Raw genomic sequence first — 25,256 nt, forward strand, 5'->3', positions numbered from 1 at the left:
TAATTGCAACAGCAAATGGTTCAACATCCTAAGCAAACAGCAGTGATGACAAAGAGTGACTGTGCTTTGTGTCCCAGTTTAATAAGAATGGCTCTGAAATAGCTCCGTCATTCACTAGTTTGGTTATACAGGCACTGAACATAGCCTTAATTCACCTTAAAATTGATAATGGGGGGGATTCAAAATCAGATTTTCAAATGGTGGCAATGGTCTCATTGCCTGAGATTTAACTGTTGAGTGAAATAAAGGGTTTTACCTGAAAGATCAATAGTCAATTCACATTACACCCTTTCATTCTTTCCATGATTTGCCCTGCTGTGAGAGAAATATCGCTTTCTTAAAAGTGAATCAATCTATAAAAGCCTCTTTCTTTCCAGCTGATACCCATCAGATGTGTGGAAGGAGGGCTGCAATGCAAAGGGCGTCTACTGTGATACAGGAGGTGCTCATTTTGATTTCCAGGATCGCCAATCTTTAATTCTGCTTTTGCAAAATGGGTTTGTTATAATTTCTTGGACAGTTTATGTTATGAATAAAAAAAATGGGTTACCTGTTATTCTGTGCTCAAATTTATCAAACTCTGATTGTATCCAAATATTCCATTTTCACATTGTTGATCATACTACAGGCAACATACACCATTGAAAAAACCTGCAAACACCCTGCAAACACTTTTGGTGACATTTTTGTGATGCTTTCGAGTCATTTCTGGGTTCGGCACAAGGCACATGTGCATGGTTCACACGTATCGGACATGCCTATAGTGGCCGCTGCCTGTAATGGCATTTTGTATATGGACCGCATCATGATATCTTTGCAGATGTGGTAAAACCAATAGCCCCTCTCTGAGAAGGTTAAGACAATACAGTTAATCGCAGTCTAGGTCTCTTGCCCTGATGAGTACCGCTTACAATCATTTTTTGCCATTTCCTTAGGTCCTTTGCTGAAATACTTATAGGTGGAGTTTGAAACAAAAAGAATTAAAAATGGTAAAATCGTCATTTTAACTGATGCTACCCTGCCCATCCAGGAAGTTTTAATTCATCTTGAAGAAATATGTCCACTTCCAAATGTTTGTAAAAACCTGTGCTAGATAGGGTCATTCAAGCCTATCAAATGCCTTTTTGGGGATCTAAAAAACAAGCTAGTCCCTTGTTTGAGAATATAGATAGCATTAATACTATTTATTAACCTTTTAATATAGGTACTCTCATGTTGAAATTTAGGATAAATCCAGTTTAATCTGCATCAAATTATTTACCAATAAATTTGCTTAATCTAGCTGCCAATATGGATTACATCTTAAAATCATTGTTAAATAGAGCAATATTCTATACGATATTGCAATAGAGGCCACTTTCTTTGGTTCCACTTTAATTACAGCAGTGTTTCCCAACCAGTGTGCCTCCAGATGTTTTGGGACTACAACTCCCATCATCCCTAGCTAGCAAGACCAGTGGTCAGGAATGATGGGAGTTGTAGTCCCAAAACATCTGGAGGCACACTGGTTGGGAAACACTGAATTAGAGTACTAGCTTCTTTCATAGGGTTGCCATACGTCCTCTTTTTCCAGGACACGCTCTCTTTTTCAAGGGTATGTAAAATGAGTCGTCATAGTGATCCATAGTTAAAAGTAGAAGACAGCAAATGGATCCTCTTTTTAGCTCTTCAAAATATGGCAATCCTAACGTTTTATAATATACTGACGGAAACCCATCTAGGTAAATTTTAATCTTAAATTCAAAATGCTAACTAAAGTAAGGCTAACAGTTGCTACAACCATAATATCAGGGGTGTAAACAGGATGGCATATATCCATCCTGTATACATGCCATGTTCACACACAACATGGGATCACAACATGGGATCCAGCGCAGAATGTTTGATCCTGCAAGCCACAGTTGTTGTTTTTAAGGGACGTTTCTAACAGAGCAAGAGATCATTGCTGAGATTTAAGATGTGTTGTTCTATTTCCCATCCCTGGCCCATTCAGCTCATTTATCCACAAATTCTAAAAAGGAAACAAGCAATCAAAACAAAAAAGGTACAAGTGTCTTTAATCTCACATTGGCCCCATTCAGACTTCACAGGACCATTTACATGAACAAGCTACAGGCCTCCGCCTTGTGCATGCCCAGCATTTCCTGTTTTGCACACTAAGGAAGAGATCAGAAGCCTCTGCTTCCAATTTTAAACTAAGTGCAATTCCTCATAATTTCTGAACTTGGGAAACTGTGGTTTAAATGATGGTTTCAGGAAGATCTGAAATCACAGTTGCTCAGTTGTTTCTGACTTTTTCCTCACTAACTACCTCTGTCATGAAGTGAAGGTTCACCAAGGAGCTCATCTAGGTTTATTCACAGAGGATTCTTTTTCACCCCATCCTAAAGACGTGAGTTTGGTTGGAAGATAGACGTACCCAAATTTTGTACCACCATTACCTAAAGTACATTAGCCATGAAATCAGTTAGAAGGCCTAATAAAAATTTGAACCTTTGTATATCATGTCTGATTATGTCACCCAATTCATTTTGTCACATCACAACAACTCTACACAACTCTAATATTCTACAAGGGAAGCCAATGGGTAAGAAAACTAAATTCTAAAAACATTTATGCATAGCTATAATGCATATATTTACCTCTCAGTTGAAACGTTAGGTCCAATACAATATAACTGTGAAAGATGGTCCTAAAACAGAAGACAGTATCACCTATCAGGCCATTTACTCAAGCAACAGCACACTGTCCACCAGGGTGCAGGGTGACATCTTCATCAAGCTCTCCACCCAAGTTCTCTTTCCTGGTCCGTCAAAGTCAGGTGTTATGTTACAATGCACCACTTTACACTTGCTTACGTTAAACGGTGTTTGCCATTTTAACGTCTATTCACCCAGTTTGGAGAGGGGTCCTTTTATAGCTCCTCACCGTCCTTTTCGTTTTTATATTCTGAACAATTTTGTGTCGTCAGGAAACTTGGCCTCTGTCCTGCTCCACCACTAACGCCAGATCACTTATGAAGAATATAAAAAGCACCAGTTCCAATACGGATCCTTTGGGGATCCTACATTTATTATGACATTTATTCATGCTCTGCGCTTCCTGTACTTTAACCACTTGCTTATCCATAAGATAACTTGTTCCATGTCTGCTAAGCTTGCTCAGAAGTCTTGGGTGGTGGGCTTTGCAACAGCTTTTCAAAAAGTCAAACACACAAAGTGTACTGCGTCATCCCTCACTACATGCTTATTGATGCCCTCAAAGAATTCTAAAAGGTTAAGTAGACTGGACTTTCCTTTGCAGAAGCTATGCCAGCTCCTCTTCAACAAGACAACATCGGTATACTTGGTAATTTTATCTTTAATCATGTTTCCCACCAGTTTTCCTGGAATAGATGTTAAGCTAACTGTCCTGTAATCTCCTGGATCCCTACTCCCCAACTGTGGGTTATGCCAGCTCCTCTTCAGCAAGACAACATCGCTATGCTTGGTAATTTTATCTTTAATCATGTTTCCCACCAGTTTTCCTGGAATAGATGTTAAGCTAACTGTCCTGTAATCTCCTGGATCCCTACTCCCCAACTTTGGGTTGTTGTTTTTTGCATGATTAGCAATTCTAATTTTGAGTTCTTAAATAGCTCCTGTGTAGATGCCATCTAGACCTGGTGAAGCCTTCGTTTTTAATTTGTCAACATGGCCTAAAACATCAGCTCTTGTCACTACTATTTGCCTCAGTTCCTTAGACTCACTTCCTGACAAAGTTAGTAAAGACATAGGCATCTGCTCTTCCACAGAGGGGAAAAATTCAAATAATGCATTCAGCTCCTCCATCATTTCATTTTCCTCCTTTAGAACACCTTTGACTCCCGTGGTAAAAGCATCGTTCAACTGTACTTTGTGTACAACCCCAGACACCTGCAACATTACTTACCTTAAATGGTAGATAATAAACATCTCTTGCTTGAAATCTAGATCGCAGAGGTGGGTCTAATGGGTTACCCAAATATCGGGGGACGGGAAGGCCCAGGGCAATGACTCTGAAGTTTTCACTGACTCTAACAATCTTCCATGCATCCAACTCTGATTTATTATGCTCCTGAATAAATAAGGTCTATAATTAGAATTCTGCAACCACTTCAGAAAAAAAGACCAACTATTCAGAGTACCTAATGAAGAGCTGTTTGAACTGGACAACAAATGACTTATAGATCTGGAAGACATGGAGCTCGCATTCCTTCAGCTTCAATACAAATGACAGTATTAACAAAACTGCATATTGATTTTAGGATTTTAAGAGTCACTTCACACATCAGTGATCTGAATGTATGTTCACTGTGCTTTCACAGTGAACCATAACCCTGAAAACATTTTTTTAAAAAATATTTCTTTAAAAGAGGAGGGGGGAAATGTCAGTACTGTACATGCCAAGGGATCCATCATTACCTGCAATGCCAGGTCAGTGATTCATAAGACAAGAGCCATCCACGACTCGATTGAGGAATTGACTTGCACGTGTAACAGAGACATGGCTGGGCATGGCAGCTGCACCTGTTCTTGCCACTGCTTGTCCACCAGGTTTCTCTTACGCACAGCAACCAAGGTCATGTGGGTGGGGAGGGAGGTTGCAGTGATTTTTAAGAAGTCCTTAGTTTTCACCAACCTTCCTATTTAGGGAGACCCAGTTTTCCGAGTGCAAGTTCTGGAAGTTGGGCAATAGGGGTAGTACAGGATACCTATTGGTGTACCGATCTCCCCGCTATGAGAAGCGTGTGTTAGGTAGATATTGTGGTATTTAAGGGCAAACATGTTTAGAAATATAATGAAGAAAGGAAGAGCTCCATACAGTAAAACGTTACTCGAGAGATCCAGCAGGGAAGGAGCAACTATAAAATAAGCCATATAAAGAATAAGCCTTCTGGAAATCAAGGCTTCTCCAGCAACTTTTATTTTAGATCTAATGTTGTTTGGGATCTAATATTGATGGAACAACCCAATACCTTCAGCAGTTTGTCATAACGTTCTGCTGACATGAGAAAACGGCCATCTTCAAGTTGCATCTCCCGGTTCTCCAGCAAATTGTTCAACACAGGTAAGACATTCCGCTCGGCCTTCTCCAAGCCTTCCAGAACCAAGATTCTACCTTCGGTGGCTGCTCGTACGGCACACTGCCCAACAAAACAAAATCAGCTTCAGAAGCAAAAACAGCTGAATATGAGTTCACAAAACGAAAGCTAGGATGAATATTTCCCACTGCACACATTTGCAGAACCATATTCCCCTGTGAAAACAGGGGTGGCATATCTGTCAACTTTCAAGGGAGAATGTGAATTGTAAGAATTGGGGGTCCTACCTTTACATACAGCCAGGGGCGTAGGAAGGGGGGACGGTCCGCCCCGGGTGCCATCATGGAGGGGGGTGACAAATTATCAAGGAACAATTACTGCCCTACTAGGGCAGTTCATAAAAAAAACTATTTTTTAAAAAATGCCTGCTCCAAAGGTCTTATCTTACTACACTACGGATTATATACAGTATATGAAATTTCATGCAGATCAGTTAATATCTTGACCCTCCTCCATGAAAATAGCTGTTTACTTGGCCGTTTTCCTATGTCATGAAGGCTGAAACTTCAATGAAGTGGAGCAGGGTCAAGATATTAACTGATATGTTTTTTGTTTTGGTAAACCACTTTGCAGGTTTTTAAAACTAAATTTTATTAAATAAATATAAATAAAATAACACAAGCCAAAACACAATCCATCCTGTAGATTTAAGCATCTGTCCACAGTTGCCTACTTGTTATCAGAGGCCCAGAATCCACAATCCTTTGTAAGAAAATATGAAATAACGTAAAATCATTTTTGCAGGGGGGGGGGGGAAGGAATCAAGTGGAGGGGTGACAAGAAATTTCCCGCACCAGGTACCACCTGACCTTCCTACACCTCTGAATATAGCATATATTACTATAGCCAAGTTATTCCTGTAGAGATAGTGTTGCAGTTGGGCCACCAGCCTAAATGAAAGGATGGAACATTGTGGCACCAAGGCCACCTGTGCTCCAAGGAACTGCAATGTATCCAGGAGGAAAACACGCCCCCCCTGCGCACTCCTCCCAAGGGAGAATGCCCCCCCTAGAGTAGGGGGCCACACAAATATGCCAGCCAGAGGAACCACCCACCACAGAATCTCAGTATTGACTAGAATAAGCTTCAGTTTATGGGCCCTCATCTAGTCTATCATCACAACCAAGAACTAATTCAAAATGTAAAGGAGAAATGCAGCTGTGTGTCATCAACATACAGTCGTACCTCGGGTTACGAACACCTCGGGTTACGAACAACTCGGGTTACGAACTGCGCAAACCCGGAAGTATTTTCGGCCGCGCGTGCGGTCTGCACATGCGTAAAGCGCGGAAATAGCGCTTTGCGCATGCGCAAAATGGCGGTTCGGGTTACAAACTTTTCGGGTTACGAACTGCGACCCAGAACGGATCATGTTCGTAACCCGAGGTACTACTGTACTGGTGTCAATGCACCATAGCTGCCAAGTTATCCCTTTTTTTAAGGGATTTTCCCTTATGCTGAATAGGCTTCCTCGCGAGAAAAGGGAAAACTTGGCAGCTATGCAATGCACTACAAAACTCTATACGATCCCACTGAGCAGTTTCATGAGCCGGCCCCCAAGGAACCCCACACTGGAGAATCCTCAGAGCCAAGCATTGCTCCTCCAGGAGCCACATTTTCGAGCCATCAATTCAAGCAGGAATGGAGTCCCTGTAGCACAGGCCCCCCAAAACCCAAACTCAAACAGTCACCCCAGAAGGTTACTATGGTCAACAGTATCAAAAGTTACCAAGAGATCAAGGAGGATCCATGGAGTCACACTCTGCCTGTCTCTCTCTCAGCACAAGTCATCATGCATGGCGACCAAGGAAGTTTCCATAACAAAACCAGGCTTGAATTCCGGCTGAAATGGATCTAGGAAATCTGACTCCTCAAGAGTACCTGGATCTGTTTGGCAACCACGCTCTCAAGAACCTTGCCCAGAAATCATCAGTTCTCATCAAATTGACAATAAAGACCCGTGGCAATTATAGGTACTCACCTGATCAATGTAGTAAGCAGTTCCAGCTCGGATCTCTCTCCGCTGTTTGAGATCTGTTTCTGTTGTGTCCCTGGAGAGTGCAATGTACTCCACTTCTCGCTTGGTCAACTCCTGTAGGACACAGCGCAATATTTGAAAACATATAGATTACAATCAGCACATCTCCACAGCAAATTATCCATCAGAGGCAGCGATACATCACTAAATGGAATGAAACTAAAGAGCAACGCCATCTTTTGAGGCCCAGTTTAGTGCTCTCCCCCTCAATCAGCATGGTTGAATTTTTTTAGCAGGCCACCTCCTTATGAACATTTCTGAAACATTCAGCTTTAAATCACTTGGATGGATCAAAACAAAGTAAGACGGCCAGCTAAAAGGAGAGATAAGAGAGACACACCGAGGTAAAAAAGACCTTGCAATATGTTCCATCAGTGTGAGTCATAGCATGACAGAGAGCAATAATCATAAACATATAAACAGCATTGCTATTACTTCTGCATCATTAATAGCATTGTTGAAAACTTTGTTTCATTTATGTTGTATTCCTTTCGGTACATATAGTGAAAATGTGTTCGTCTAGCGCTAATGGTTGCTCATGAAACGTATTGTGAGCTGGAGGATCCCAGTGCACTTCCTGAATATGTGCCATTCGTATAATATAAATGTTGGAACACAGTGCAGAGGAACGCACTGCAGTAATAGATTGAAGTAGGTAGCCGTGTTGGTCTGCCGTAGTCAAAATAAATCAAAACAATTCTTTAAAAAGATAGCTAAAAAGGGTCGTCTTTAAAACCTAAAAACTCCCTTAAAAGAATCAAGTCTTCAAAGACTTGAAGTCATTGCAGTAATAGACTTAGACAACAGAAGTTAAGCTATTCCTGTTCAGGTAGGGGTGTAGCTGGGCTACCAGTCAATCCTGATGGAAGGCACTCCACGCCACTGAAGCCACCTGAGCCTCAAGTAACAGCAAAGGATCCTGAATATTTCCAAGCTGCATACCTGCTCCCTCAGAGGGAGTCCATCGAGAGCAGGCAACCTCCCAGCCTTCTGGTCTAGGGAACCACCCAGTGCCTCAGTCTTATCTGGATTGAACCACAGCAAAGCAATGCCACCCACACCCCCAACTCAGACAGCCGCTCGAGGAGGATACCATGGTCAATGGTATAAAAAGCCACTGAGAGGCTGAGGAGAATTAACAAGGACATGTTTCCCCTGTCTCTCTCCTGACAAAGGTGACCAAAGTGTTTTCTGTGCCAAAACCGTGTCTAAACCCCAGTTTGACTATGCCAATAAAATAAGTATAGCACATGTTTGAGGCAACAAACAATGAAAAAACAACCAGCTAGTAGTAGTTGTAGTTTTATACACAGCCCATCTGGCTGGGTTTTCCCAGCCACCCTGGGTGGCTTACAGCACATATAAAAAATTGTAAAACGTCAGACATTAAAAATTTCTCAATACAGGGCTGCCTTCAGATGTCTTCTAAAAGTCAGGTGGTTGTTTATTTCTTTGACATCTGATGGGAGGGCATTTCACAGGGAGGGTGCCACTGCCGAGAAGACCCTCAGCCTGGTTCCCTGTAACTTCACTTCTCGCAGGGAGGGAATGAGCAGAAGCCCCTCGGAGGAGGACCTCAGTGATGAGTGATGGGGGTGGAGACGCTCCTTCGGGTATACTGGGCCGAGGCTGTTTAGGGATTTAAAGGTCAGCACCAAGACTTTGAATTGTGGTCAGAAACACACTGGGAGCCAATGAAGATCCTTCAGGACTGGTGTTAGTTAGATGGTCCCAGCAGCCACTCCCAGTCACCAGTCTAGAAACTCAGCTGTAGTGTGTTCTTGGTTTGATTCAAAGGCTTCAAAATTGGGATGTAACTCTAAACAATCCTTGATTACCAAACATATTCTCTGCGCACCAGACTTTACAGGGCCTTCTGCCAGTAATCCAAAAAGATACTCTCCCAGGCTACATGTCTCTTAGACTGCTAAACATTACTACACCAAAACCTAAGAATTACTAATGTCCACTCCAGTTTCCAAATGAAAATTAAGTCTCTCTCCCCAAACTTACCAAGTACTGCATAGCAATCGATCGCCGAAGAGGCCCAGGTGGTCCTATAAGAAAGATGTCTTGGCCCAAAAGGTCTTTTTGCATGATCCATCTTAAATGCTGAATTACAGACTGAGCCACAGAGTCTGAAACTGAATGAGAAAAGCGTGGACTTTGGTCTAAATTAAGAATTTACAAACAAATATTTTTAAATTCTGAAGCACCTTTAATGGTTTTGATACTGCTCTTCAATTTCTGAATTTATCTTTCTAGCTTCACTGCTTAGAGGTCCTTTTTTCAGAGTACAAACATTTCAAATTTATTAAAGTTCAAACCAATGCAACTGACAGTGTTTGGGATGCATAAAATGGATTGATAGAGTCCAGTTAAATCACCGTAATAAAAGGAAGTGCCATCTAGAAAAGGCTTCCTCACCTCAGCCCTCCGTTTTTGGCCTAAAACTCCCATGATCCCTAGCTAGCAGGACCAGTGGTCAGGGATGATGGGAATGGTAGTCTCAAAACATCTGGAAGGCCGAGGTTGAGGAAGCCTGATCTAGAGACTTAGGTTTAAAGGTGAGGAAGCGGGTGAGCTAGGTTAAGATTTTCCTCCAACTGGACATTTAGGCGTCTCAAGACTGGCCTGTGTTAGGCAACTAAACGAACAAGTAAGTAATCTCTGCTCATCGCTGAAAGTCCCTGGATAGACTTTAGCACATCATTTCTGCCAGCACTCACAAGATACTTATGAAGGTAAAATAAGAGGAACACAAAGGCAGCTCTTTTAGCCTCTTTGGGGGTACAAATGAGACAAATACAAGAGCTATTGCAGTGATAGCCAACATGGTGGCCTCCCTCTTGAGGTTGCTGGGCTACAGCTCTCATCATTCCTGACTGCTGGCCATGCTGGCTAAATCACCTCTGAAGGGCACCATGTTGCCTACCCCTGGGCTATGGAAGGTGCTGTAGTGCCTGGAGAAGGCCTTTTTCTATTCTCCACATGGCTCCTTCTCTCTTATGTGTGAGCTTCCTTCGCCAGGCTTAGGCACGGTTAATGCAGAACAGGGATTTGAAAAAAAGCTTTAAATGCTGGTGTGACATCCCTGGGGTCCCCTGGAGCAGATCTACCCTGCACATCTTTCTGTTCTCGGCATGATGTAGCCAGAAGCCGGGACTTCTCAGCAGGAGGCAGGGGCCTTGTTCACATTAAACCATAATGAACCTTTAAGTACGGCTTGACATGATGCGTGATCACAGCCAGCATTAGAAGCCCAAGAGCAGTTTACTTGCTATGCAACTCCACACTCCTGGTACATTTCACATTAATAAATCTAACCAGTTCTATTTTTAGTTACGGTTTGAAGAAAAGAAATTGGATCAGATTTAAGAGACACCTAAAATGGAAAGAAAACTCAAGAATGCAAAACAAACCTGTCAGATAGGAATAGAACATAAATGCATACAAGAATACCCCCAAAACCTCAGGGCCACAGACCCTACGGACACAAGGGCACTCAAATGCACTTTTCAATAGTATAACCAGCTCCTACAAAATTTCACTATTTCCTTTATATGAAATAACAAGAGCATAGAAAGGCTTGTAGGTAGGAATTGGCAAATATGTTTAGTTGATCTTATAGTTTTATTTTACTAGTGCTCAGCTTAACATAAAGTAATTAACCTTTACTAATGAAGGCAACAACAACAAAATGTTATCTTCCCAGACTTTCTCCATCTCGCATTTCCTTTTATCTTTCCTCCACCTTCTCTCCATCCTGTAGTAATCAAACTCTTCTAATATTTATTTAACTACAGTCATACCTCGAGTTAAGTACGCTTCAGGTTGCGTACTTTCAGGTTAAGTACGCGGCGGACCCGGAAGTGTTTACTTCTGGGTTCCGCCGTGCGCGCATGTGCAGAAGTGGCACTTCACGCACACACGCTATCACCACTCTGGTTAAGTACTTTTCGGGGTGCAAATGGCACAGTATAACATCAAAAAGCTTTAAAAATTCTATTACAGATTTTTTTTAATGATTTCCCTCCCCCCCTATTTTTAGCAAATCTTGTTCTTATCTGTAAGCTGCCTTCAGACGGTCAGAGAGAAGGGTGGGGCGAAAATAAATTTTGAAATCATTATTATTATTCATATATGTTTAACCAGCTGGGTATTAGAATAATATTGTTTCTTACTGTAGTTCACTGGGACAAGTTCTGGATTTCTTGGAATTTTGAGTTTGTATGACACATCTCCAATAGTAACAGTATCACCTGAAAAGAAAAAGGAGAACCGTCAGTGATTGCTAACTATACCATCATCACAAATCTAACACAGCCTACAAAGAGAAAGACATTTGCTTATTCAGGGCACATAATATTTTCTGAACCTTCCTGCAGGGAAGACCCAAGATGGCATTTTAACCATAAAATCTTTGTTACTGTATAGCCTTTGCTTTCTGTGTCAATAGTTGCAATAGTAAACCTTTGTACAGAGTAACAAACTTAGTATACAGTATCTAGCTTCCACTTCAACTCCTGGCCTTTGCAACCCCAATAACTTTAACAAAGGGACACATGTAAACGAATAGCTCCATCAGCCACTTTGCAGAGATTCTACAAAAAAACAGGTCATTCATTCAACTTGTGATACTTAACATTTTATTTAAAGATGTGGGGTTGGATCCAGGCTTAGTCATGCTTAGCACAGACCCACTGAAATCTAGTTTAAACCATAGCTGCCAAGTTATCCCTTTTTTTAAGGGATTTTCTCTTATGCTGAATAGGCTTCCTCGCGAGAAAAGGGAAAACTTGGCAGCTATGGTTTAAACCATATAGATCTATTTTAAGCATTATTGCACCTGAATCCTGGCAAGTTGAAATTGTGTAATTAAATGCACACAAGAATTTCCGAGCATGGAAACAGCTTTTAAGCTCTCTGCCTTGCTTTCCGGGCAAGGTCCACTCAATGCTTTGGAGGGGGCAGTTCCAAGGGATTGAAGCCCTGTGTGAGATGCCTTCGGCATCATGTAAGCTACCCAATGGCTAGGTTGCAATCAGGTGAGGAGAAAAATGAAATAGGGTGTGTGGCAACAGAACGTCCTCAACATAGCTGCCAAGTTTTCCCTTTTCTCGCAAGGAAGCCTATTCAGCATAAGGGAAAATCCCTTTAAAAAAGGGATAACTTGGCAGCTATGGTCCTCAATGAAACACACATGACAAACTGCCCACGAAAAAATAAGCACTAAAAAGCATCCATACCAGCAGAAGCTACAGATGCAAACGGTTTGTTTTTCCTTATTGGGTTATTCACAGAATGAGAATATCAGTATTTTATTTGCCACATAGAGAACACGAAAAGCATGCACACCTCATAACCACTTCAAACCATAGCTGCCAAGTCTCCCGCTGAAAAATGCGGGTTCAGCAGCGGCGCGGCACCGGAAGTCGCTTCTACACATGTCCGGACACGCGTAGAAGCAACTTCCAGTGCCGCGCTACCCATGTCTGGGCACCGGAAATCGGGCGGCGAGGACCCAAAATGGAGCCTCCCTGGCAGGTAGGAAATCCGGGGGATTTACGGGATTTTTCCTAATCCGGGCTGCCAGTGGGAAACGGTTTAAAACACGGGGATTTCCCGCGAAAAACAAGAGACTTGGCAGCTATGACTTCAAACTACTGTGTGTGTATAGTACACCCCATTATCTATTGTGAAAATAGACTAAATATGATTTTTTTTCATATTAAATGAGCAGAGCAAGTTCTGTCCTAAGCATCTGTAGATATGGCAGGCACCCTGTGTGGTTTTCTTAATCATTCCAAGAGGGGCAGAATAGACCCCCAAAGCTGTAAAGGTAAAAACATTTATTTTTTCGCTAAATTAAGGAGGGGGGCTCTGAAATATCACATGGCAATCACAGCTCATTATAGCCGAGAACAACATGGGGTAATGGAAGACTAACATACTGTACAAGTTTTATTATTGTTTTCAGTGCTTCTGGGATGCATATGTGGCCATAGTAAAGCTAAAGAGAGGGCAGGGATATTTAGGGCTAAATCATTAGATTCTCAAGTGATAAATGGGAGGATGTTATACAAATCTCTGTTTGATCATGGGGCAAGCATATCCCATTTCAACAATTTTAGGATTTCATTATCTTTCCTGCCTGCCCAGCTATAAATTGTCTTACTCATTTCTCCTTTCATAAATAGTTACTTCATAACAATAGGGTTAACTACTCATTTTGAATATGTTCTTTAAAGCCAGCTGTTATTAGTTTTCTTTAATAATGTTTTCAATGCAACATAAATCAAGCAAAAAATTAACTAAAAGGACTTTGATCTAAATTGATGCTGTTGGGCAACTGGGTGACAAACACGAATCTTGCTGTGGAAATACTTATTACCAGGTTTTAAAAAGGCAAGCGATAAGGAAAAGCACAGAAATCCTTAGTGCGCCTTGGAGATAACAATACTGAGAGCGAAAAATGGGCAAACCACTCTCCAAATATGTTATGATCACAACCCCAGCAGAAGCACAATGAAAAGCATGCAAGACAGTCAAAAGGAGATACTCATAAAAGACTTCATACAGAGCTGAGCTAAACATGTAGAAAAGGTTCCCATATATAAGCTTAGAACATTGACAAAAGAGAAACAGGAACACTTTAGTCAAAATAAATGTGATGGAAAATCAAAGCTGAGATATCATCCAAAACACATGTATGTGGCAGTAAGTTCCACTAAAAATCAGGGTCACTTATGACCACATTTAAAATATACTGGTACTAGTGTGTTAAACCTAGACCTCAATAACAGGTTAAACAGTTATATTATCTGCAAACCAAAATAATAAAAGTGGTACAGAATCATATAGTTTGCTTTTATATTATACTGAAATATAGAGCATCTAAGTAAATTTATTATGGGAAATTAAGAGCAAGGCTGCAATTGTGTGTACCTCCTAGAATTGTAGAGTTGGAAGGGACCGTAAGAGTCCTCTAGTCCAACCCCCTGCAATGCAGGAATCTCAGCTAGAAGGAAATCCCACCAAAGTAGAACCACAATAAAGGATCTAATAAAAGTAGCGTAAAATAAGTAGTGTAAATGTGTTGTAAACAACTTTTGAGGTTTTTTTCTTAGAAATATAAAGCGGTATAGAAATGAAATGACTAATGATATTGATGAAGATATAGGCTTGTGCCCAGCCTTTCTCAACTTTGGGTCCCCAGATGTTGTTGGACTACAATTCCCATCATCCCTAGCTAGCAGGACCAGTTGAGAAAAGCTGTTACTGCCAGTCTCAGGGGAGGGGTGCTATTTCCTACTTATCCCTATCCATGTGGCCTATTTTTCCAGTTCCTTGTCAAATTTGTAGCTTTCCTTTACTTTATTTTGATGGAAGGAGGCCAGTCATGTCAATAACAACTCCTATTATTATTTTTACGGCGTAAAGGAAAAAGGCGAAGCATAGTTCCCATTGGAATGAGAGAAGACTTAAAGGGAAAACAGGGTTTAGAAAAAAGGATGACAAACTTAGTTGGTCTCTAAGCTGCTACTGGAAGGAAAAATTTTTATTGTGTTTCGAGAGATGCTGATGGGAAGCCAGCAAGCAGGTTAGGAAGGTAGATTGTTCCTCCCCTAAGGATTTTATTCTTTGAACCACCCTGAGACCCCTGGGGCCATATATAAATTCAATTATTATTATTATTATTATTAATAATAATTCGCTGGCGCAGAGAGGTGTGTTGCTTTTGAGAAAGCGGCAGCTCCACTGGAAGGGCTGAGGCACTCTTGGAAGAGCAACCCCATAAAAGCATAGCTGCCAAGTTTTCCCTTTTCTCGCGAGCAAGCCTATTCAGCATAAGGGAAAATCCCTTTAAAAAAGGGATAAGGGATAACTTGGCAGCTATGCATAAAAGGGCCTTAAAAAAAACCCTTTGGGAGCAGAAGTCACCCGGGCCGAACTCTTCTCGTGGCAGTGAGTCCCATAAGCTCACTCAGCCACGGGGAAGGAAGACCAGAAGCGGAGGGCCATGGGGTGCCGTGGCTCCAGCAGCCTTTTCCGCCTCAACCTTGTGGAGAGGAGTCCGATCCTGTGGGATCCTCCGGATCCCCGGGCCTGCCGCCAAGAGGCGACCCGGCACAGACCCGGCTCCCAGTCCCCGCTAGGCCGGGGGTGACCTTGGCGCCCCAGCCGGCGGCGGAGGCCCGGGAAGGCGCCCTCTCTGCCCCGCCGTTACCTTCGGCCTTGCCGGTCGAGTGCAGAAGCCGGGCCCGGCCGGTGCGGACGCTCCTGACGCCGCCGCTTCCCGAGGCCGCCACCTGTCGCAGTAGCAGCCGGACCCGCCTGGCCGCCGCCGAAGCCCCGCACACCCCGCAGGCGCCGGCGCCGCCGAGGAAGAGCACCCGCGACGGCATGGCCCGGCCGGCCTGACAGGAGGAAGAGCCGGAGAGCAGCTTCGCTGGGGGACCGGTGCAGCTGGTGCACACCGTCCCCGCGGAAACAGCGCCCGACGCTCTCAGGGCCGGGGCGGGACCAAGATTAATATTATTTACGGATGTGAAAACACTCGCCCCTTGCTGCGGCCACGTTTGGCTCAAGAAGGTCCCGCTTTGCCTGAGCTCGGAAGCTGCTTCTGCAGTTCGTGCAGATCTTGGGTCGCCTTTTCATTCCTGCTTTGGAGAGAACTGGACTTGAGAAAGGGTCTCCAGTGGGGGGGGGGGAATGGCCGGGGAAAACAGCGCCGAGGGAGGCGCAGGGTGCTGCTCTCCTCCTGCCGTCGGGGCGGACGCGGCGACTTCAGAGCTGAACCGCGACAAGAGGCTGGTGTGCGTGGAGTACCCAGGCGTTGTGCAAGACGTGGGCAAGACGCTGCTGACGCTGGGCGGAGAGGAAGGGGTCTCCAGGATCTACACGGACCCCAGCCGAAGACTCGAGCTCTACTTCCGCCCCAAGGACCCCTACTGCCACCCTGTGTGTGCCAACCGCTTCCCCACCTCTTCCATGTTGCTGAAAGTTAAAAAGAAAACCAGGAGGAAACGGACAGAAGCAGGGGATTTCGAGGAAGATGTCCGTTTCGAAGTAGAAGTCCTTGGCATTGTTACCACAGTTTATAAGTTTCAAGGGATGTCTGATTTCCAGTACCTGGCAGTGCACTCTGGACCAGGTGGCAAGCAGACCTCCATGTATGACAAAGTCCTGATGCTCAAGCCAGAGAAAGAGGAGTTCTTCCTGAGCGACCTTCCGCTTTATATCCCTCCACCCATTTTCTCACGCTTGGACACGCCTGTGGACTATTACTATCGACCAGAAACGCAACATAGGGAAGGATATCAGAACCCCACGTTGTCCAGCGAAAACCTGATAGGTCTCAGCCGGGCCCGTCGGCCCCACAACGCCATCTTTATCAACTTTGAGGATGAGGAGATCCCCACGAAGGCTTTGGACGCTGCAGAGCAGACCTGGAGGAAGGTTTGCAGCAATGCAGTGGATCACAAAGCAGAAGAGGAACTGAGGAAGCTGTTTGAGGTCCGTCCAGTCTGGTCTCGTAATGCTGTGAAAGCCAATATAAGCATCCACCCTGACAAGCTCAAGTTCCTTCTGCCTTACTTAGCTTACTACATGCTAACTGGACCCTGGAGGAGCCTGTGGGTCCGCTTTGGTTATGATCCCAGGGAACACCCAGAAGCGAAGTTCTACCAGGTCCTGGATTTCAGAATTCGCTGCGGAATGAAATATGGATATGCCCCTAATGACATGCCGGTGAAAGCTAAGCGCAGCACCTACAACTACAGCCTGCCCATCACCGTGAAAAAACCAGCAAGCCATGTAGTTGGCATCCAGGACCTTAAGCAAGGACTGAGCACCTCTGGGGTGTCCAGTCCACGGAAACCTGCTTTCAGCAAGTACAAACTTAAAGATTCGATATACATCTTCCGGGAAGGTTCCCTGCCTCCTTATCGACAGATGTTCTATCAGCTTTGTGATCTGAATGTGGAATGCTTGCAGAAGATCATTCGCCGGAACGATGGCATGGAGATGGTGTGTACAGAGAGGGACGGCTGGTGTCTTCCCAAGACCAGCGATGACTTGCGGGATTCCATGTCTCTGATGATAAAGCAGATCATCCGCTCCAAAAGGCCTGCTCTGTTCACAAGCACTTCGAACACGGAAGAGGGCAAAGAGCAGCTGGCGTTCGAGTCCGGAGAAGAAGAGGAGGAGGAGGAAGAAGAGGAGGAGTTCAAAGAACCATCTGATGGGAGTGAGAATGAAATGGAGACAGAGATTTTGGACTATGTGTGATGCACCAGAACTGGAACTGTGGACCTATCCCTGGCGAGGACCTTGGCTTCTCTTGTCCCTACAGGCAAGACAGGAAGCCAGGCCTAATGAGACAAGTACCCATCCATGTCTCTTCTTCTCATCTTTGTTTTTTTAAAAAATACTTTTTAATGATTTTCATACATAATTCCTAATACAGGCTTATGTGTTCTTATTCAAAGTAAATATCCATACCAAAATAATATCAAGATATATTCAAGACTACAATCAATTACAATGCCAATAACAATTATTTCACAAAATAAAATAAAAGAAAAAAGAAAGGGGGAAAAACCCTTTCCCCCTCCCCTTTATTATCTTAACATCTTTTCGTATTGTCTTTCTCCTTTAGTTCCGCCGAACCAGACTTCCACCTTCTTTCACATTTGGTTTTCTATCCTCTTTTATCTATTACCTGCTCTTCATCCTTCGTTTCTATGTATTTTCTCTTTTATCAAAATCTCAGTTATGTTCCATTGTTACAGTTGTAGATGTTAATTCATGCCAATTAGTGTTATTCTTCTTCTCATCTTTGGGTTCTGTTCTTTACAGACACCCATGTTTGCCTTTTTGATACTGATTTGGGGGTGAAGGTTGTGATGAGTAAGGCTGCTTATCCTGGAGCTCTGCAGACATGGCAAATGTGCAAGTAATGGGGCTGGAGGAGATGCCTTATCCCGAGAGGTTTTGCTAAATATTCCTCTAAAGAAAGCTTAGCGAACTGGTTAATACACAAGCCTGGTAGACCTTCATCTTGGCATTGGTTAGCATCTCATTCTCCCATATCCTTTAGGAGAGGCAAGCCATTGCCATAGCCACCTTACTAATACTAAAGTCAAACTGAAGGCATATGAGAACAACAGGTTGAAGACTACGCCAGAGAGTTGAGTTGAGAACAACCTTGTTTCATGCCGTTCTTTGGAGGGAAGGTGTCTTATTTTTAAAAATCATTTTATTAGTTTTCCAATACAAACAGCCAATTAACATATTCCAATTAAAAACAATAAACTAAAAAATAAGAAGAGAGTCTCCAGTGCTGGATTTACATATAAGCTAAGCAAGCTATAGCTTAGGGCCCCACTCTCTTGGGGCTCCCCAAAAAAATTAAAGGAAAAAAACCTGGATGTACATTTCCAAAATATAAGATAAAAAACCAATAAAATAAAACCTACATACAGCAACAGTGTTTTGTGTTGTGTAGGCTCCTGTGATGTAAGCCTGCTAGCCTGCTCCCTAAAATATCACTGGTTTGCTCGTTTCTATGTATAGGGTGCCTACATTCTGCATGTGCAAATGGCTTTAGATACCTATTAGGTCCATAAATTACCATATAGCATATATTCAACACAAAAAACAGTGACAATTTGTTGTTGACAAAGGACAGCTGGACATATAAATGGCCTCAGTAGCTTAGGGCCTCATCAAACCTAAATCCGGCCCTGGTCAAGTGGTATCTCTAACGTCACTTATTTGTTCATTTTGATAAAATCTCATTTTAGGTAATGATCGAAGCCCCACCCATAAATAAGCATATGAGATTCGCTGATTTACAAAGCGCGATGTTATGTGTGTACAGGGATTAATTGCATGCTAAGCTGATTTGCCTCCAGGTCATCCCTCCATTCGCACATGCAGTGATTTTACCCCTAAGCGTGTAATGAAGGGGAGAGGTATGGAGGGGCCGTCATCTCAGTGGCATTTGCACAGGTGCTTCACTAGGGCTTCTTCGCTGGCGCATGTTGGGCAGGGGCTTTCCTTAAAATGGGGAGAAAATGATAAGTCTAGCCCTTTTCCTTGCTAAGAAGCAAAAGCTATGAAACAAAACATGCAGGTAGCTTTCTAATGGATTCCTGTGAAATGAGTCAGACTGGCTCCTTCTTTCTATTGGAGTTTGAGCCTGAAATGGATAAGAGAGTTGTTTGGACACCAGGCAATAAGAATCCTTGGGGTTCTAAAGAACTGCTATTTCAACCTCCCCTTTAATGCACTTCTCCAGCGTTGGTCCTAGTTTCTAGGCGGAAATTCAGCAGGTTAAGCCTTTTCTCATATGGAAAGTTTCACCAATATTGTCCTGTCTCTAATTTTGTGCTATGCTGTGCTCCCTTGGCAGCTGTGTTGTGACTGGTGCCCCTAGTAAGGTAAAGGTAAAAGGACCCCTGACTGTTAGGTCCAGTCGCGGACGACTCTGGGGTTGCGGCGCTCATCTCGCTTTACTGGCCGAGGGAGCCGGCGTGCAGCTTCCGGGTCATGTGGCCAACATGACTAAGCCTCTTCTGGCAAACCAGAGCAGCGCACGGAAACGCCGTTTACCTTCCCACCGTTCTTGGACGTGCTTTTGAACTCCTAGGTGGACGGGAGCAGGGACCGAGCAACGGGAGCTCACCCCGTCGCAGGGATTCGAACCGCCAACCTTCTGATCCGCAAGCCCTAGGCTCTGTGGTTTAGACCACAGCGCCACCTGCGTCCCTGGTCCCCTAGTACTCCCTCAAAATTCAAATAGTGCTTCCTGGTCCAAAAAGGCTGGCAACTCCTGGCTAAGGGGGGAAGTTGGTTGCCAGGGCAAGGTGACAAGAGTAACGAGTGCATTCCAGCTGTTAACATTTGGGAGGTGCTGGGAGGTGGTGGTGCCAACATAGGGTCCACAGGCTATACCAGGTAAGTACATGGGGGTTGGTTAAATGGTCCTGCTGCGGACATCTGTAGGCTGTGCACACACTGTGTTATCCCATACTTTCCAGCGGATTTCCCCATCATTTCCCTTATTGCAAAAAGTCCAGACATTAGGGGACACTTGTTTGTTGCAAAAGACCTCAAAATAGAACAGCACAAGCTGAATTTGCTGGTATGTGATTGAACTACGCCCGAGAACCGAACTGGAAGAAGCCTCTTGTCCTGAGTAGGCATACATAGAATTGTGCTCTAAGTTATTTATCATGCCAGGCCCTCACAACCTCAAGCCTTTCCCTAATAAGTATTCCAAAGAGATGTTTTCATCTGTTATTTTATGTGTTGGTACATGCTACCTAAATTGCAGCTGGCTTGGGACTAAGGGCTTTTTAAGCCCTTCCTGCCACATCTCATTTCCCATTAATCAGCTTTGATTGTCTGCAGAAAATAAGTTTCAAGATGCCCAGAAGACGAGACAATTTATCTACTTTGCATGCCAGGAAATAATGGTCATAACAATATTACAGAAATTCTGAAGTTGTAGACCCGATCCCTAATGTGATAAAGTCTGTTGCCGCATAGTTCATTCGGAGGCAGAGTGCCATATAAGCTATTTGCCCATCAATTCCTTTCTCAACTAGGGTTGCTCTTGCTGCTGTGCAAAACAATTACCTTCTAATGATCTAATTTTTGCTTAATGGTGCAGCAGTGCAGTAGACATTTATCCACCAACAACATTTGCTGCTTCAGATTTCAAACAGATGAATGTGTTTTGTTTTGACAGCACGCGTAGGAAAGCTTTGTGCTTTCACATGGATTTTTTACATCACAGATTTTCATATAAAAAGAAGTGTTGCAAATGTGAATCAAATATCGGTGTAATGGGGACCCAAAATTCAATGCGTAGAGAACTACAAAATGCAAGTGGAGATACCAATCAATTTAACGTATTTCATCAAACAGCACACATTCAAAAAAGAACAAATAATTAAAAATAAAACTTTTTAAACAGTGTAGTGCTTTGAGAACTATTAACACAGACTAATCCACAGGGTGAAATCTTGGCTTCATGCAGGTCTTTCCCCCTCACATGCTACGGTTTTCCTACATAGATTTCATCAGGGCAAACATGCACATGGATCTTCGATCATCGCTGCACAGGTGAGAAAATATTATTGGTGGTGACTTCATGTTGGGGTGGAGAACCTTCTTGCAGTCCCAGGGCCACATTCTTCCATGAGGAACCTTCCAGGACTGCATGCTAGCAATGGATGAGGGCAGAGCCAGAATCACCCCACCCTTTCTTCTCATGCATGCATGCAGGTACACACACACACACACACACACACACACACACACCATCCACCCACCCATTGCATTTCTCTTTCTTTCTCGCTTTCCTGTTCCCTCCCCATCCCAACTATCTCCACTCCTCAGCTGTGCCTCCACACAGCAAGTACAGTGGTGCCTCGCTAGACGAAATTAATTCGTTCCACGGGTCAATTCGTGTAACGAATTTTCCGTCTAGCGAGTCCCAGTTTCCCATAGGAATGCATTGAAACTTAATCAATGCGTTCCTATGGGCGACTGGCGATGGCATGCGACGGGGCTTCGGAGAAGGTCTCCGAAGCCCCGTCCAATGCCGGCTGTGTGCAAGGCGCCAGTGGGGAGAAGCTCTCTTCTCCCGGCCGCCGCCTTGCCTGCCTTCCCCATGCCGGCCGTGTGCGGTGAGAGGCGGCGGCGGGGGAAGCTCTTCTCCTCGCTGCCGCCTCCCACCTGGATCGGACAGGCATCCAGGCGGTGTGGGAAGACCTTTGCCTTCTTCCCGCGCTAATGTTCCGCTGGTCTCTGCCGGTTGCCCCTCACTGCTCACGGCAACCGGCAGAGACCAGCGGAACACAAAGGGGAACCAGCTGCAGCTAGGGAAGAAGGCAAAGGAAGATCAGCTGAGAGGTGCTGACAGCTGTAATAATCAAAATACATTTCAGCTATATTCCTAATTTTCTTTTTACCACACACCTTTATTTATTCCCCTTTATCTCCTCCTCCCGTATTAGACTTCCACTTATCTCCCTCTCAGGTTCTTCAGTTACTATACTCTGGTACTGCTTCCCCTCAATCCTATGTAAATATATCCTATAATTCTCAAATAATATCTAAACTCAAAAAAAGAGAAAAAAAATCACCATCATTCAGCTTTATCGACTTAAATTAAATCAACTCAATACGAGGTATTAGAAATAAACCCAAGATTTTACCATGGGGCACTGTCCCTTCATGTTCTCTCCAAATTTTCCCCAATTCTGATGGAAATTCTTCTTAGTATACCCTCTAATTGAATTGGTCAGGCTATCCAGCTCTAAATAGCGAAATAGCTTCTCCTGCCATTCCAGGATATTGGGAACAGTATTTCTTTCTTCTTCCAATAGGATGCAATCAGAGTTCTTGCAGCTGTCACGGCATACAAGAATTTTAACTATTTCCCTTAAACTTTAGGTAATTAAACAATCGGTGGCCTTTTAAACTGGGGGGATATTGCTTTTGTTGTTGTTACCATGTTATGTATTTTTGTGTGTGTGTTTTCATATTGTAAACTGCCCTGTGATCCTTGGATGAGGGGTGATATAGAAATTTAATAAATAACAAGACGAACAACAAGCATTTCAGCCACAAGCAGAGCCACGCAGAATAATTTCGGTTAGTTACCATTCCTCTGCATCTTAATCAATCCATGACATTTGCTTTGTTGTGGGAACCAGCAAGGTAAGAAGGCTCAGAGCCCCAGGGAGTGGTGGTGGGACAAGGATGAGTGGACAGAGGGAGAAGACTGGGAGGAGGAGGAGGTGTTGGAAGCTGAAGAGGTAACAGGGCTTAGGGAGCTGGGAGAGGTTGCCCGTGGGAGGTTTGCAGATTTGGTTCCCAGGAGGATGGCTGGGGAAGAGAGCTGTGTGGGCATTTGCAAAAGTTAGTGAAGACACAAGGAGAGGGCAAGACTCCAAGAAGAGACCCACAGCTGGCGTCTCTCATGCTGCAGTGATGCAACTATGTGGCGAGCTCCCTTGTCTGTAGGACTTGCTGCTGGAGCTGGGCAGGAACAGGAAGAGTGGAGGGGAACTGCCCTTCCTTCCATCTGCTGCTTTCCAGCTCTCAGTTTCATGATGTAAGCCTAGGCTGTGAATAGGGATGTCCACTGAGCGTTGGTCCTGAACGTGGAGAGTTAATAAGGGAAGATTAGCACTAGAGTTCCACCCGAAGTTTATCATAAATTCCTGATTTCAGTCTTCCTACATTTTGCAAAAGCAATAATATTTGTTCAGTAACACTCATTATTGATGCTTTGCGGTTCTTTCCCTACCCCACCCAGTTGATTTGAAGGTGGTTGGATTTACTCTCAATTTAAATCTAAATCTAAACTGCAAGTGAAAGATGCTACAGAGGAGCTGTGAAAGATGCGATCTATGAGCCAATCTTGTGAACAGTAGGGCTGTGCTAGGATTCCCTGGGGGCTCCATGTGGTAATCAGAAGTTGTGGTAGTTTCCAAAAATCCCCGACTGACCAAAGAAAATAGTTGTGTGATGCTCCTCAAGCAGTTAGCAGCAAAAAACAGACACCCAATGCCTTTTAATGCTATGTTAAATTAGAGCAGAAATATATTTTGTTACAGCAGATTCCCAGCGCCTGTAATGCCACTATATGTTCACATTTCAGGTAACTGTTTACTTACAGCCCATCTTTTCCTCCAGGGAGCTCAGGGACACAGGCATGGGGCTTCGGAGTGGATTCTCATCCATCCAGGCACTGACTAGACCTGTCCTGAAAGTGGGTAGCCTCTTGTGTCTTCAAGGCTGCACTTTGAACCATGCAACTCTAATGGTAGCCAAACTTCTGCCTAACATGTGATGCCTGTTTCAGACATAACATGGAAAGGCATTGTTAATTTGCTACCAGCACTTGTGCAATGCATGCATGCATGCACAACCCAGGGTGTGGCGCTGCTGTGGGTTTCTCCTTTATCAGACCATACTTCCTTTCACAATGGACATTTCCCTACTGTAAATGTGACATTGGAGCAGAAAAGTAAAAGGTAAAGGACCCCAGTCAAAGGCAACTATGGGGTGTGGCGCTCACCCTGCTTTTCAGGCCAGCGTTTGTCCACAGACAGCTTTCTGGGACATTGGAGTACTAACAGGAACACACTCACACATACATGGGAACTCTAGCTCGATGGAAGGGCTAATAAAATGGATAGATTCTTCAGGCATGGTATTACAACCCACCCCCACCTTCCATTGGCTTCAGATCAGTTTTCGTCTGTATTGGGTCCCCAGATATTGTTGGACTACAACCCGCATTATCCCCGGCCAGCTTAGCCAATGGTCTGAAATGGCAGGAGTTGAAGAGCATCTTAGACTTCTTGGCCACATCTCCCTGTGTTGTTAGCAGCAACATGTACTGCATCCATATAGATCATTTGTATCATCTGATACAAAAATCTGATGATACAAAAAGGTCCTACCCCCTGCAATGCAGGAATCTCGGCTAAAACATCCCTGACAGATGGCCATCCAACCTCTGCTTAAAAACCTCCAAGGAAGGAGAGTCCACAACCTTCCGAGGGAGAGCGTTCCACTGTTGAACAGCTTTTGCTATCAGAAAGCTCTTCCTGATATTTACCAGTAGTTTGAATCTCCTTTCTTGTAACTTGAATCCATTGGTTTGAGTCCTACCCTCGGGAGCAGGTGAAAACAAGCTTGTTCCCTCTTCCATGTGACAGCCTTTGAGATATTTGAAGATGGCTATCATATCTCACTCTCCTCTTTTCCTGGGTAAACATACCCAGCTTCTTCAGCTGTTCCTCATAATGATTGGCTTCTAGACCCATGATCACCTTAGCTGTCCTCCTCTGCACACTTTCCTTCTCCCAGGACATTCTATACAATATCTCAAAGCAGCTGTTTTATTACAGAATTTTTTTAGAAACAGACTGGAAAGAGAAGTTGCTGAATTGCAACTCATTAGCAAGCTTAAAACCATGGAGCCACCTGGAATGAACAGAGACATAGGATTCTTATCTCATTATACATGATCAAGCTTTCCTTAGCACCTCAGCCCTTGCT

At 43.8% G+C, this 25,256-nt stretch overlaps 2 protein-coding genes across 2 annotated transcripts in view; one reads left to right on the top strand and one right to left on the bottom strand.

The window, feature by feature from the left end:
- VWA8 (von Willebrand factor A domain containing 8) overlaps nucleotides 1-15,636 on the bottom strand; it is an 86,936-nt gene extending 71,300 nt beyond the window's left edge. Inside the window, exons 1-7 of the mRNA XM_060278247.1 lie at nucleotides 15,391-15,636; nucleotides 11,345-11,422; nucleotides 9,174-9,304; nucleotides 7,104-7,214; nucleotides 4,997-5,164; nucleotides 3,931-4,095; nucleotides 2,643-2,692 (exon numbers count right to left, since the gene is read on the bottom strand). Of these exons, the coding sequence (XP_060134230.1) occupies nucleotides 2,643-2,692; nucleotides 3,931-4,095; nucleotides 4,997-5,164; nucleotides 7,104-7,214; nucleotides 9,174-9,304; nucleotides 11,345-11,422; nucleotides 15,391-15,568 (881 nt within the window). The 5' untranslated portion in view covers nucleotides 15,569-15,636. The remainder of the gene's footprint in view (nucleotides 1-2,642; nucleotides 2,693-3,930; nucleotides 4,096-4,996; nucleotides 5,165-7,103; nucleotides 7,215-9,173; nucleotides 9,305-11,344; nucleotides 11,423-15,390) is intronic.
- A 65-nt stretch (nucleotides 15,637-15,701) lies between these two features.
- On the top strand, nucleotides 15,702-18,901 carry LOC118079315 (general transcription factor 3C polypeptide 5-like). The gene has a single exon (XM_035103403.2). It carries the CDS (start codon nucleotides 15,876-15,878, stop codon nucleotides 17,451-17,453), a length of 1,578 nt encoding a protein of 525 aa, XP_034959294.1. The 5' UTR covers nucleotides 15,702-15,875; the 3' UTR covers nucleotides 17,454-18,901.
- Nucleotides 18,902-25,256: the final 6,355 nt, after the last annotated feature.

Source organism: Zootoca vivipara, chromosome 8, assembly GCF_963506605.1.
Source record: "Zootoca vivipara chromosome 8, rZooViv1.1, whole genome shotgun sequence".
Lineage (NCBI taxonomy): Eukaryota > Metazoa > Chordata > Lepidosauria > Squamata > Lacertidae > Zootoca > Zootoca vivipara.

Bases quoted from the DNA above. Each gene is read 5' to 3' on its own strand.
- LOC118079315 (XM_035103403.2), top strand. From the start codon at position 15,876: ATGGCCGGGGAAAACAGCGCCGAGGGAGGCGCAGGGTGCTGCTCTCCT.